The sequence below is a fragment of the Meleagris gallopavo genome, chromosome 22 (genome assembly GCF_905368555.1).
Source record: "Meleagris gallopavo chromosome 22, MGAL_WU_HG_1.1, whole genome shotgun sequence".
Lineage (NCBI taxonomy): Eukaryota > Metazoa > Chordata > Aves > Galliformes > Phasianidae > Meleagris > Meleagris gallopavo.
The window spans coordinates 6,563,714-6,578,228 of NC_139425.1; the positions used below are offsets into that span (position 1 = coordinate 6,563,714).

The 14,515-nt window shown below is 36.6% G+C and overlaps 1 protein-coding gene across 1 annotated transcript in view; it reads left to right on the forward strand.

Moving 5' to 3' along the window:
* ARFGEF2 (ARF guanine nucleotide exchange factor 2) overlaps nucleotides 1-14,515 on the forward strand; it is a 35,321-nt gene that overhangs the window by 11,967 nt on the left and 8,839 nt on the right. The window contains exons 10-31 of the mRNA XM_085241514.1: nucleotides 125-359; nucleotides 607-706; nucleotides 934-1,073; nucleotides 1,766-1,874; nucleotides 2,423-2,624; nucleotides 3,148-3,259; nucleotides 3,844-4,049; nucleotides 4,245-4,329; nucleotides 4,435-4,606; nucleotides 5,636-5,787; nucleotides 5,982-6,110; nucleotides 6,322-6,480; nucleotides 7,567-7,714; nucleotides 8,647-8,746; nucleotides 9,761-9,801; nucleotides 9,886-10,055; nucleotides 10,771-10,922; nucleotides 11,048-11,220; nucleotides 12,353-12,513; nucleotides 12,945-13,075; nucleotides 13,160-13,289; nucleotides 13,806-13,941. Of these exons, the coding sequence (XP_085097640.1) occupies nucleotides 125-359; nucleotides 607-706; nucleotides 934-1,073; nucleotides 1,766-1,874; nucleotides 2,423-2,624; nucleotides 3,148-3,259; nucleotides 3,844-4,049; nucleotides 4,245-4,329; nucleotides 4,435-4,606; nucleotides 5,636-5,787; nucleotides 5,982-6,110; nucleotides 6,322-6,480; nucleotides 7,567-7,714; nucleotides 8,647-8,746; nucleotides 9,761-9,801; nucleotides 9,886-10,055; nucleotides 10,771-10,922; nucleotides 11,048-11,220; nucleotides 12,353-12,513; nucleotides 12,945-13,075; nucleotides 13,160-13,289; nucleotides 13,806-13,941 (3,143 nt within the window). The remainder of the gene's footprint in view (nucleotides 1-124; nucleotides 360-606; nucleotides 707-933; nucleotides 1,074-1,765; nucleotides 1,875-2,422; nucleotides 2,625-3,147; nucleotides 3,260-3,843; nucleotides 4,050-4,244; nucleotides 4,330-4,434; nucleotides 4,607-5,635; nucleotides 5,788-5,981; nucleotides 6,111-6,321; nucleotides 6,481-7,566; nucleotides 7,715-8,646; nucleotides 8,747-9,760; nucleotides 9,802-9,885; nucleotides 10,056-10,770; nucleotides 10,923-11,047; nucleotides 11,221-12,352; nucleotides 12,514-12,944; nucleotides 13,076-13,159; nucleotides 13,290-13,805; nucleotides 13,942-14,515) is intronic.

The window sequence follows — 14,515 nt, forward strand, 5'->3', positions numbered from 1 at the left end:
GATGAAGCAAATTTCAGTCCTAGATTCATGTCTTTAAAATGTAGTACTTGAAAGATTTCCACACACAAGTTTGTATTCAGAGATATAGTAAATCTTTATTTTCTATGTTGATTCTTTTTTCTAGATCCCATGAATTGCGTTCTAAGATAGTGTCTCTCCAGCTTCTTCTCTCAGTGCTACAGAATGCTGGCCCAGTCTTCAGGACACATGAAATGTTCATCAATGCAATCAAGCAATACCTTTGTGTAGCGTTGTCTAAAAATGGAGTCTCATCTGTTCCTGATGTGTTTGAGCTCTCTCTTGCCATCTTTCTCACACTTCTCTCTAATTTTAAGACTCATTTAAAAATGCAGATCGAGGTGAGAAAGTTTTGCCATTTTTCTGTTGCTCTAATTCTCAAACAAGGATACTTCAATGATAAAAATTCAATGGCAACTTAACGTCTTAGTTTTGTTTGCATAATATACTGATTAGTTGATTCTGTATTTGAGTTCTTCTGTACATGAGATGATATTTTTCAAGAAAAATTGAGTAGAAATGAGTTTGTATGTTTGACATAGTTCTAACAAGTTTCAGATCAAGTCCTTTTCCTCATGTATTTTACAGGTGTTCTTCAAAGAGATCTTCTTGAATATTTTAGAGACTTCTTCAAGCTCATTTGAGCACAAATGGATGGTGATTCAAACTTTAACTAGAATTTGTGCAGGTATTTATATTGTTGAGTAAGCAGATGCTTCCTCTAGCAGCGGAGGAAAATTATTTTCTAGAAAAATGCCACATTTAATGTTTAAGTTCTTTGGGGGAAAAAAGAATTTGATCCCTTAATGCTTGAGTTAAATGTGTGTATTAAAACCCTCTGCCTGCTCTGAGTATTTCCTTTTAAAAATGCTGTTGCACAGAACTCTAATGCTTGCACTTTCATTTATTTTCAAGATGCCCAGTGTGTAGTGGATATTTACGTTAACTATGACTGTGATTTAAATGCTGCTAATATATTTGAACGCCTTGTAAATGATTTGTCCAAAATCGCACAGGGACGAAGTGGGCATGAATTGGGAATGACACCTTTGCAGGTAAGTATAACAGCTTTGAAGCTGAGGTACCATTATGTCTCTAGGTTATTGATACTTTCTGTAGTTTATGTTGTCCATAACCCACTGGTATTACTTATTTTTTGTTAGTTAGCTGTATTAGATAAGTTTCTAAGCTGGATAATGAAGAAGTGTGATTAATTTACTTGGTTTTACGGTGTGTCTACATCGTGACACTGAACTTGTTCAGTGCTCTTTTGATCCTCTCCCCCTTGGTGGGCCAACAAATGAGCCTTCCTTAATCACGTGTTCCTCTGACCAGGAATGAAAGTAATATCAAAAGACCTTAGAGTCAGTGTTTGGATGAGCTGGCTTACTGTACAGTTAAAGTAGTGAGACACTTGTTTTTGTGGAGAGCTCTGATGCTGTAGAAACTTGTGGATGTTCATAATCATTCATACATTTAAATTGCATTTAAGAATTGAGGTATATTACCTTTTGGTTGTACTTATCAGCTGTGAATAGATCCAACACTTAAAGCTGCTGGAATGTGGCATCAGTGTAGTTATGGTTGCTTTAGGCCTGGATGTGTCCAACATGAATTGTCAAGGGACAGAACTGTACTTGGTATCATCATAGTTGATGAACTTACTAAGATTTAAGTGGTGTGATGTAATGCATCCTAAACATTTGTGGCTACAGGTGTATTGTGTTTTCTTGTTGGATATTTCTAGGAATTAAGCCTGAGGAAAAAAGGGCTTGAATGTTTGGTTTCTATTTTAAAATGTATGGTAGAATGGAGCAAAGACCTTTATGTGAACCCCAACCATCAGACAAGCTTGGGTAAGATTGTTTTCCTTATATGTTTCCTTATATATTGTTTTCCTAATTTGTTAAGTAAGCTTGTTCCTGTGTTTCCTTATAGTTCAGAAGTTATTCACTAGTGTGGATGCCAGGTTTTTACATGACAGTTCATTTTGATATGTATTTTATAAAGGGTTATTCAGTACTGTATACTGTGTACTGAAACTACAGCTACTGTTTCAGTAGCTGACCCTCCAAATGTCTGATTTGAATAACCAGGGTCTGTTTTAAAACTTAGCCAGGCCATCACTGACACTGTAAAAACTGGCTTACGTAGAACATGAATGTGACATATCTTGCAGCTCCTAGATTCAAGTGAAAGATCTTTAGAGATAATGATGTTTTTTTTTCCTTTTGTTGAAATACTTTAGAAATGCATCTGTATAGCATATTTGTGTAGTATAGTCTGGCAAAAAGTAAACCTGCTAGAATTAGGATTTTGGCTTATAAAATTTAGTAGAAGGTTTTCTAACTTACTGAGTTTTTACTGAACAGGATGACTTAAGTCTCTTCATGTTTATAAATAGGTACATATAAACCATCTGAACAGGAAATAGCTGAAGGAAAATGCCTTGACAGTGGAGGGAGACGAAGTAGTGTCAGTTCCTTGGACTCCACTGTATCATCAGGAGTTGGGAGTGTTGGTACCCAGACTGCTGTCCCAGATGACCCTGAGCAATTTGAAGTCATCAAACAACAAAAGGAAATAATTGAACATGGGATAGAGCTGTAAGTTCAATAATGAAGGAAAAAAAACCAACAACTTGCTAGTTAAAAAAAAAAAAGTGTACAACCATATTGTTTCTTAGTCTTACATAGTGAAAAGTAAAGGGACATGTGACTGTTGAATTTAGTCCTGAAGGCTCTTGCTTCTTTTACAAAGGAGCACTGAGGGGCCACTGCATTTAAAAAAAAATTCAGTGAGTGGCATCTTGAGTGGCGTGGAGCTTGTTTCATAGTATTCCTTTGTGCCAGTGCACTCAGCTGTGCATACACCTAGACTGAAACTGATTTGGATAGGCAGACACAGTGTCTTCCAGCTCTTTAAACCATTTGTTGTTTTTATTGAAATAGTTGCAGTGAAATACTTGTTCAGCAGTGGTTTATTGCTGTTTCACTGATTTGAAGAACTTTCTCTGCAAATGCTATGTACAGCAGCATTTTTAGTGGAAATTCTCTGGTATCTTCAAGTATTTCAAGAGGGAGGTTTTCAATTATATGCATCACTTCATCCATATTTTTGTCTGAATAGGTTTAACAAAAAACCAAAGAGGGGAATACAGTATCTACAGGAGCAAGGAATGCTTGGCAGTACAGCAGAGGACATTGCACAATTTCTGCACCAAGAAGAACGTCTCTGTTCTGTAAGTCTATGGGCAATATAAGATAATTCATATCATTTTTAAACGAGTACTCTTACGGTGTTGCTTTCTGATCCTTTTGTATGCATTCTGAGTTCATATTTAATTAATAGATAACTAAAAGCATAAGGGTTCTAATGAATACACTTAATCCCAATGCTGCTTTATATATAATAAAGTGTCCCAGACATTTTAGTAAATTTAAATAATTTTAGTAGCTGTTTTCAATGAAGTGCTGAGGGGCACAGGATTTATATGTATCTGCATTAATAGTATCTTGTCAAGTGAAGGTATTTCATTTGGCACATTGTCAATGCACTTTTCACTGCATATGAAATGAGGTGCAAATAGCTTTCCTTGGATCTGTGTTAATGCAGATTTCACCTTGTGGGGAATAAGGGAAACAAGAATAAGCAGGCTATGTCTGTTTTCTAGTGATGCTGACTTCCTGCTATCCTTGTGACGGTTGCTTTGCTGACTTAGTGAATCAGATCAGTCTTACAAAATTCAGTGCTGTGCAACTCTAAGTTTTCTTGCAAAGCTGGCAGTTGGATTACATAGTAGTAACTGTCTCTTGTGTTTTTTAGACTCAAGCAGGGGAATTTCTTGGGGAAGGCAGCAAGTTTAACAAGGAAGTGATGTATGCCTACGTGGACCAGCTTGATTTCTGTGGGAAAGACTTTGTCTCTGCTCTACGTATATTTCTAGAAGGCTTCCGGCTGCCTGGTGAAGCCCAGAAGATTGACAGATTAATGGAGAAGTTTGCTGCTAGATATATTGAATGCAACCAACGGTAATTCAAAACTTTGTATTGGATAAGTGCCTGAAAAATGCCTCTCTTGTTCATGGTCCTTAAGAATGAGGTACAACTCTCACTCTTACAGGTTGGGTATTTCCACAAGTGTATCTGTTTTCTTTCTTGTGAAAATGGAGGTAATTGGTAGAGGAATTAGGTCTCTAATAACACGCTTATTTTTTCTCCTCTTAGGCAAACGCTGTTTGCTAGTGCTGACACTGCCTATGTTTTGGCATACTCCATCATAATGCTGACTACAGATTTACACAGTCCACAGGTAAAAATTAAAAAAAAAAAAAAAAAAAAAAAAAAAGGACTCGTAGAAACTCAGATTTCCATGGAACTTACATTCAGTACCTGATATCCTGATTCTTTTCTACAGGTAAAGAATAAAATGACAAAGGAACAATACATTAAAATGAATCGAGGAATCAATGACAGTAAAGACCTGCCAGTAGAGTATTTATCCACGATCTATGAAGAAATAGAAGGAAAGAAAATTGCCATGAAGGAGACAAAAGAATATGCAATTGCAACCAAGTGTAGTAAACCAAGTAAGAAGGATCTAGAAACTGGAAAGACCACATGTTCTGAACTATTGCATAACTTTCAGGATGGCATAGTGGAGTTCAGGTCGCTTTTGAAAACATCTTTGTGCAATACATAAATTACATTTAGATACTAATATAGATACCTGGAATGAAACTGGCTTACAGTTGTTACTTAATGCAGCTATTTCTGTGATGGAAACATGGCTGTATAAGTGTATCCAGGACCACTGCAGAAAAGCAGTAGAAACTAGATTATTTTTTTAATGGAAGTGGGGGAAATGATAAATAATTGATGTTTGCTGTTATTTTGTTCATTAGCTTCTTGCCTTTATTTTTTTTTTTCTTTCTCAGTAGCATGTCACAGTTCATAGGTAATAAATGTCACTGTCCTTGTGAGATCTTTGAGAAAAGAGATGCTGAAGAGTATGTCATATTCTGCAGTTGCTTTATCTCATCCACAGCAAGCAAAGATTTGTGTATAGTCTACTGCAGAAACCAGTGTCCCCAGCTGTACTCTCCTCATACACAGTGGTCATTCATTTAATTCTGAATCTTCGGCATAGTTCTTTCTTTGATATTTTCCAAATTTGCAAGTTTCCTAGTTCAGAACAGAAACAAAATGATCTTTTGTGTTTCTTCATTCTTACACTAAGTTAGTAACTTATTTTTAAATGGTGAAAGACTTGTTTTGTATGGAGGATGAGAGTCTAAAACAGTGAAGCATTTTCCATTCATTATTATAAGCAGAGTAAATTAATAGACTATACCTGTCTGACTTGTTCTTGGTATGTAATAAAAGGCAGAATCTAGATATATTGTGTAGAATAAACTCTTAGATTGATGTGTGGGTTTTGGTGCTGGAGTTCCTTACTTGCAACCTATGGAAGCCTCCTAAAGTGTAACGGTTCTGGAAGATTATCTTTAGATTTCATTGTCAGTACCTTCACTTAATGTTTGTCAATATGAAGATACAGATTCTTCTCCTATGTGGGGAAAAACAAACCAACAATGCATCTGTGGTGTTCCCATTAGGTGTAGCTAATGAGAAGCAGCGGAGGCTTTTGTACAACTTGGAGATGGAACAAATGGCTAAAACTGCTAAAGCTCTCATGGAGGCAGTAAGCCATGCAAAGGCTCCTTTTACTAGTGCCACTCATCTGGATCATGTCAGGCCCATGTTCAAAGTGAGTGTCTGTGAAATTCTTGTTATATCTTCGTTGTTAAGAGTTTCAAGCATGGAAAAAAAATGGGGGAAAATGACTGAAGAGTTGGATAATGCAACAGGTGGACATTTTTTTGATATATTTAGTCTCTATTGCATAATGTTTTAGGCTAAAATCTTAATGGATTTGTAAACTTAATTTCTTCCTTTCTTTAGCTTGTTTGGACTCCATTGTTAGCAGCTTACAGTGTTGGTTTGCAGAACTGTGATGACACAGAAGTTGCATCCCTTTGTTTGGAAGGCATACGATGTGCAATTCGAATAGCCTGCATCTTTGGAATGCAGGTTTGTGTGAGACTTTTCTCAATAATTCTTGTCTTTTATTGCTGAGTCCTATTAAGAGCACTAGCTAGTTTGCCTGCTACTCTTCTTGCCCTGGAAAATGCTCTAGTATAACTGACAATTATGCAGTAAAGTAGCATAGGCATGCTGGCTAAGTAGCCTTCTCTAGCTTTTCAGAGACTTTATTGCAATGTCATGTTTCTCTGTCTTGTAGCTTGAACGAGATGCTTATGTACAGGCCCTTGCTCGGTTTTCCTTGTTGACTGCCAGTTCCAGTATTACAGAAATGAAACAGAAGAACATAGATACTATTAAGACACTTATTACAGTCGCTCACACAGATGGCAACTATCTTGGGAACTCTTGGCATGAGGTAACAACTTGAATAGTTTTTATGCAACTGCATTGTTCTTTGAAAATCTGCAGGACTTTGTTCTTCTAGTTCACTTACTATTTCTAGTCTTTAATTAACCACATCTAGCTCCCAAGAAGTGTTTCAGCTCTCCTTCAAAGATGGATACGAGTGCATGACTTTGTTAGTATTAAAAAAAAGTCTATTTTTTTTGGCAGACTCTATAGGCACAGTGTGATTAGCATTGTAGTGTTTGTAGTTTCTTTTGATAAGGAATTAAAACTATGCTGAATTTGCATTTCAATGCAATTCATGGGATTCTACACAGAAACCACTGCTTTCTTGTTCTTGTAATCAAAAATAGTCCAGCTCACAGTTCCAGACTTTTCTTTGTAGTGTTCAGCAACTTTTACACCACAATTGCATGAAGGAGTTGGTGCACAATAATTGAGTGAGGGAAAGGTGAGGATAATGTATAAGAATCACACTTATTTTCCTAAAGCATATTTTTCAAGAACTCTTCAATCACTTCTAAATCAGTGATGCTGCTAAATGGGAATGTTCCTGCTGTGTTATATTCTCTGGTGCTAGACTTTGACTGCGTGATAATATGAACCAAAAGGGGCTCTAGCTGATGAGTTACGTGGACTGGTTTAAAGCACAACCCTCAAATGCTTGTGCCAACCCAAGGGCTGTTGCAGTGTAAGGGAATCAGGAAAGGCCTGTTCATGCTTTACAGCATGGCAGTTTTGGCATTTTTCACTACCTGCGCTGTCATTATTAAATGGCAGCTGCTATAATGCAATTATGCAATTCGAGTTTTGAAAGCTGATGCTGTGAGACTGTGTAGTAAAAAGGTCACTTCTGGTAGTTAGAGATCTAAATTAGATTTCTTGGCACTATATATATATTTTTTTCCTCAAGTGTTGGAATGATTTATGGCAGCTGGTGATCTTGAATGAGTCACACAACAAAGTTTGATTTACAGTTGCTTTAGTAATGTTGTTGTTATCAAAGTTGTTTTAAAGGTTAGATAACCTGGGCAGTACTAGGAATAAATATGCAATGGTATCCAGAAACTGTGTTTTAGAATATCTTTGTTTTCAGATCCTGAAATGTATTAGCCAGCTGGAGCTAGCACAACTTATAGGAACTGGAGTAAAAACTCGGTATTTATCTGGTGCTGGACGTGAAAGGGAAGGAATCATTAAAGGCTATGCATCTGGAGGGGAAGAGTTTATGGGCCTCGGATTAGGTAAGATTAATAATCTTGAGCTTCACAGAATGCGTATTTAATTGAAGTGTGATGGCTAAGAGCTCAGTGTTCTAAGATAACAAAACATATCTGTTCATTTGTTTCTAGTGGATTAATGGAACTTAAAAAATCTATCATAACCTTCCAAGATATTTTAGTAATTATCGAATATGTTCACACTTCAATAACTTTAATAGTGTGTAAGGGTATTCAACAGAATGCCTCCAGATTGATTTGTTGGGATGTGATGTTTTCAGAGGTGTTTCACAGTTTTCTTACCAGTGTTATCAGTTCTTCCTCTCTATGCTCTGTTTACAATTAAAACACAAACAGTTTCTCTTTATTGTTTCAATGATAAATTTTTTTTCCAAAGAAATTCCTCATCTCTGCATCTTGAGCTTGCTGTTTTGGTTCCTATTGTTCCAGTAGTATGTGGAACAAAAAGCTGGAAATTAGACGAGAAAGCAGGCTGTCTTAATCTTTGGAAAACTGTCAAGGTGACACTTAAATTCCAAAGTACTTGGGAGCTCATGCTGTCCATGATGATTGGATGGTGGATGATTGGGCTAGATCATCTTAGGTTGATCTTTTCCAACCTTAATGATACTATAATTCTGTGATGATGCTGAATATAGCAGAACTGTGCCTAGCCTTAGCTGCTTGTATCAGATTGAGTTAATATTTTCAAATGTTTTATCTGTTCCAATCATATTAACAGTATTACATCTTCAGTAAATTAACATAATGACCAAAGTGCTATCCCTCAGTAAAAAGAACACCTCTAACTGCATGTTTAATTTGTTCTAATCTGGCACAGATCACGCAAGGGCACCATCTGCTCCAAATACATTACAGTTGGTTTTCTTTGTTTACTTGTAAAAGCTCTAAAAATGTGATTTAAACACTGTTTGTTTTTATGGCTTTTGTTGCAGGTAATCTTGTTGGAAGTGGTGCTGATAAGCGGCATATGGCGAGCATTCAAGAGTCAGTGGGAGAGACCAGTTCCCAGAGTGTAGTGGTAGCAGTAGACAGGTACTTAAAATTTATTCTGTGGAAAACGTGACTTGGAGCCATTGACCTTGCTTTATTCGCAGGCTCTGACAGGGATTTCTGTTCCTGAAGCCTCTTTCTCTCAAGAGAAAGGCGATGTTTAGATGCTGTCTTTGGAGCCACTAAGTATAATGCTTCAGGCACGCAGTATTCACCAAAAGAAAGCATTAAATAACTAATGTAAACTAGTGCAGTGGATTCGGAGAATAGCACCGTGTGCGTGTGTTTTTGATGCCTTTCCTTGGAGTAAATAAGTGATTTAGGGATCTTTGTTTTGTGTTCCTCTGTTTCTAATCTGTGTGCATGCGATCTGTGTATGTGGGCCTTTTCCTCAACCCCATTTTGAGTTAGCTTGAGGTGGGCTGGTATCTGAAAAGAAAAAATGCCCATGCTCTGTCAAGTCATGCAATTTTATTTGGTCGTGTGAGCTTCAGTATTGCAGCATTTAGTTGCTCTTTTGCAGCTTTTTATTTGTTAGTCACTGTATTCTTATCCAAACTATCATCTTTTTAGTTTGTCTTTTTAAGTATTGTATGAGAGAGATGCTTGTATTAGAAGTAGAGTTGAAAAGGGCATTTTTTTATAATTATTGAAGCTGCTTGACAAGTCAGTAGAATCGTATATTCAAGCTTTTAATACTTACTGTTACATAGATATGCACGTACCATGTCATAAATTCAGGAACAGTTTGCACTTAGCAGTAATCTGTATGCCTCATAATTAGCAATCTGAACTTCTCTCAAGAGTCTGAAGAACTAAGGGGAGGAAAGGACCATGGTGGATCTGTAGTCTTTCTTTTCTTTCTGCTATTTGTACTGATAGCCACAACTTAGAGTATTCATAAATTACATAAAGCCTGAGCAGGTGGTTAGCATCCCGCAAAATGTGCCGTTGTAAAGTACTTAGAGGATGCTGCTGACAATTGCTTACAGCTCTAAGATTTGATTCGTTCTTGGGGATGTGCAGCTAAAACTGCAACATTTATTTCTTCTGTAGGATTTTTACAGGATCAACTAGGCTGGATGGAAATGCAATAGGTATGTATGCTGACCACATGGAGCAATACAGGAATTCTTGTCATGTAACATCCTGAATTTACAGTAGTGTGTTGTCATGTTCAGTTGACTTCGTCCAATGGCTGTGTGCTGTCTCTATGGATGAGCTGGCTTCCCCACACCATCCACGCATGTTCAGTCTGCAGAAGATAGTGGAGATATCCTATTACAACATGAATCGCATCAGGCTGCAGTGGTCAAGGATTTGGCAAGTGATTGGAGATCACTTCAACAAGGTATTTTTTAAAACCAGATTACATAACGTATGTCAGTGTTATGATGTGGAATACTGAAAACCAAAAAACACAAAACCATGACAGTGGAAGGACTTTTCATCTGCTTTTTCTTTTTATGCTTCTGAATGGTATAGGTTTTGACTTCAAAGAAATAGTGTGCTGACTTCTCAGCAGTTTGTATAAGTAAATATTGTTAGGATTGCTACATATAAACACTTCCTTACGCTAAGTGAAACATCTATTTCAAAATGTGAAGAGTGGAGACAAAAATGGAAATATTTATGGAAAGGATCTTTTTATAACGAAGGATCACTTCATTATATGACTACGTATTTATACTTCTTCCTTTGTGCCATTGTATTATCCTCCTGGTCAAATACCAAATTAGCTTTCCTCTACAACATATGCAGATGATCCTGAAACAACAAAGTTAGCTTTGTTGGAAGCTTGGGCTGCATTCCTTTCTAACCTACTTTGTTTTGTTTTGTTTTTGAGTATCTAGCTGATTATTCTTCTGCACTTTCTGCATACAAAATCTATGGGGCTGTTGAGATTTCTCATGACTGAGACAGACAGCCCTCCTATTTTCTGAATGTCTGGAAACTACAGCGTGCTTGAGATTTTCAGTGAACCGATCTGAAACTAGTATGATGGATATGTTACTTATATAAGTAATAAGTAAGCTGGTAAGTGTTTGAAAACGTGTTTCTTCTAGGTTGGCTGTAACCCTAATGAAGATGTTGCCATCTTTGCAGTAGACTCATTAAGGCAGCTGTCCATGAAATTTCTTGAGAAAGGAGAGTTGGCCAACTTCCGCTTCCAGAAAGACTTCTTAAGGCCTTTTGAGCATATTATGAAGAAAAACAGGTGTGACGACTGATGTTAGCTTACTTTAGTCCTTTTTAAAGATGTTTCTTTCTGTGGACTTAATTGTCTTGCATCTGAAAGGGGCTGTTGATGTAATATTTTATTTTCTGTTTTATTTTCATAAGATCTCCAACTATTCGGGACATGGTAATACGCTGTATTGCTCAGATGGTGAACTCTCAAGCTGGTAATATTCGCTCAGGCTGGAAAAATATCTTTGCTGTTTTTCACCAAGCAGCATCAGACCATGATGGGAATATTGTGGAGCTGGCCTTTCAGACTACAGCACATATAGTTAGTAAGTAATACTTGACAGACACAAGTACCAACTTCTAGCTTAGCCTTCTGTGACTCTAGTATAAAAGGCCCATCTGCACATGAGATTTCTATACACAAGTAAATAAATGCAAGATCTTACAATTAAACCATTTAAGCTCTGCAGCTAAGTCTTAGCTGTTAAGTCTCTGAATTCCTATGAATGGGAAAAAATGCATACAGATCCCCTGCTGCAGAACTCTTCAGATTGGGAGTAAATTCAGTATTTCTCTATTGTCTATCAGTAAACTGATGCAGATTAAGGAAACTGGATTAATAGATTTTGTGAACTCCATGCTGTTTCACTATCATATGGTATATCGTGTTTATGATACTGGTATGTTATTACTTGTGAGGTGTAGTTCATACAGACTGTCTACTCTAGAAGTATATTTGAACAATATACTACAGCTACTTTCACAGGAAGACAACCAACTCATATATTTAAATACTGATGGCACCTTTAAGTGTCCTGAACCTGCTGTATTCCCATTAAATAGCGTGGGGGAAAAGAGTTGTGGACGGTGTTAATAAATGCAACTAGTAAGGAAACTTTTGCTAATTTGAATCAGAGTAGTTCAGTTGAAAGGTATCTATGCAGATCAAGTCCAATTTGAATTGCATAGATCTTGAGAGTTGTAGTCTGTTCTAAAGCTTATATTTACTGGCTTGGGTTTGTTTTTAGTCTGTCCCTTAACCTGAAATCTAACTGCTCTATCCTCTATTGCTACAGAATCTGAATAATTAAAGGCTTAGTTAAGATGCATCAAGCTTTACTCCTATTATTTTTATAGTGTTGGCATTGGGTGGCATATGTTGTGGAAGGAAAGTAAGCCACAGAAGAAACCATGAAAGAATCCTAGATTATAAATCAGTAGTTAACCAACCTGAGAACATGGATAGATTCTGATCCTGGTAGATTTTTTAGGGATGGGAGGATAGCACAAGGAAGAGTAGAAGGGAAGAAATTGTGTTTAATCCAGCAAATCTAGTCCTCTCGTGTCTATTGTTTCGGTAGCAATATACCAGGTCTGACTTCAGTAGACCAATGTCAGTTCATCTATGCATTTCTCTGTCAGTAAATTTTAAGAAATGTTTTTGTTTGTTCTTCACAGCAAATATTTTCCAACAGCACTTTCCTGCAGCAATTGATTCATTCCAAGATGCAGTAAAATGTCTCTCTGAGTTTGCTTGTAATGTTGCATTTCCGGACACCAGCATGGAAGCAATTAGACTTATTCGGTATTGTGCAAAATATGTTTCAGAAAGACCACAGGTATTTTATTTTTTTTTAAACATTGTATATTCTTACTATCTTCTTATTATCTTAATTGAGGTTCTTCTTGCAACTAAGAACTTTCAGACTCAAACTTCAGTCTCCCAGCAGCAAGAGTTTGTATTAAAAGTGTATTCAGAATTAGGAAATGTTTTGGTGTTATGTAAGTAAAGAACTAGGATTAGTTAACATGTTAAAGGTGTCTTTTGGTTTAAAATGGAAGCTATTACCATTGAAATATTTATTTTCTGTATATATTTTCCAGGTACTTTCAGAGATTGATGTGTCTCAGATCTATATTTGACAAGAGTTGATTGTTACAGTGGAAACTAAGCTAATTTTTCAAGTCTGTGTACCATTAGTGGTATATAATTTATCTTAAAGACTTCTGAGGATTTTTTTAATCTTTTTTTTTCCTGCCCATCTCCAAGGTATTAAGAGAATACACGAGTGATGACATGAATGTTGCTCCTGGGGACAGAGTATGGGTCAGAGGATGGTTCCCCATTTTATTTGAGCTTTCTTGTATCATAAATCGTTGCAAATTAGATGTTCGAACAAGGTAACAAGGCTTTTCTGGTTTTTGTTTGCATTCAGTTAGGGAGATCATGGGTACATATTTTAACACAATCTTTGTTTGTTTTAGAGGTTTAACAGTGATGTTTGAAATAATGAAGAGTTACGGCCATACCTTTGAAAAGCATTGGTGGCAAGATCTGTTCAGAATAGTATTTCGGATTTTTGATAATATGAAACTTCCTGAACAACAAACAGAGGTAAAGCAAAGAAAAAAAAAAAAACAAGCAAACTTTACTCTCCTTTTTTTCCTCAAGAACTTCAACGATCCAGGTGACAGCTTGTGTTATTTGTTGTCAGTGTATTCCAGCCCATGCTCTTACAAACTTTTGTTTGTAGTGATAATTTGTTGTATTATGTTCTGTTGCACGTATGAGATGACCAGTGCTTGATAGCTTCCACGTAGAAACTTGCCACAATATCCTTTCTGTTCTCCCTAACTGACTATTCTCCCTAACTATTCCCAAGGAAAGTAAGGAAAGTATTCTTGCTTTGTAATACCACACACTGTTCAGAACAGTAATCACATGACCAACTAAGTTGGTCTAAGATACCTTCTGGCAAGGTATCTTCAGTAGCAGGTATTGGGGTCTTCCAGTTTTATCTGAATTCAGTTCTTCTCATAGGCCACCTCCTCTTTTGAATGGCCATTCATGAGCCAAATGCTGTTATGCCAGAGGAGCCCACATAGAAATAAATGTTTTTTTCTCTTGCAGAAATCTGAATGGATGACCACTACATGCAACCATGCACTTTATGCAATCTGTGATGTATTCACGCAATTTTATGAAGCTTTAAATGAGATCCTTCTTCCTGACATACTTGCACAGCTACACTGGTGTGTGAAACAAGGTAACTAGTTCACTTGCATCTTTTGATGAACTTATTTCTAAATACTCATTGCTTAAGGGGAAAGCTAGTTGAATTTTTGAAGAGTAATAACTACCATCATCAAAATGTGTGATGTAATAAATGTCTGCAGAATCTTAGGTATTCCAGCGTCTCATTCTGTTTAATCAGTTAGGCAGCTCTTCTGTTAATGTGTTTATGGTGCTACTGGGACAGAGCAAATGTTTTTAACAATGCTGTGCTAATCTTTTGCCAACAGCCTTTCTGTGTGGATTAAATATCTTATATATACATATCTGTAAATGAATGCAGTCTGACTTTTAAATCATTTTTCCCACCTTCTGTCTCTTGATCACCTAGTGTTTCTAGGTATGTCTTTCCAGGCATTTTTTCATTTAGGTTCAGTCTCTAAGCCTGAAATTTTCTATATTGCTAGCATGGATTATGGGTGAAGTCTTCAAATTTCAAATTTGTGCTGTCCTTCATTTGTTCCACTGTATGCACTTTTTCTGCTTCCTTCTTGTCCTTTGTCTTCCCTATTTGGATTTCAGGGAAATGAAATCTCAAAGTGTATTTT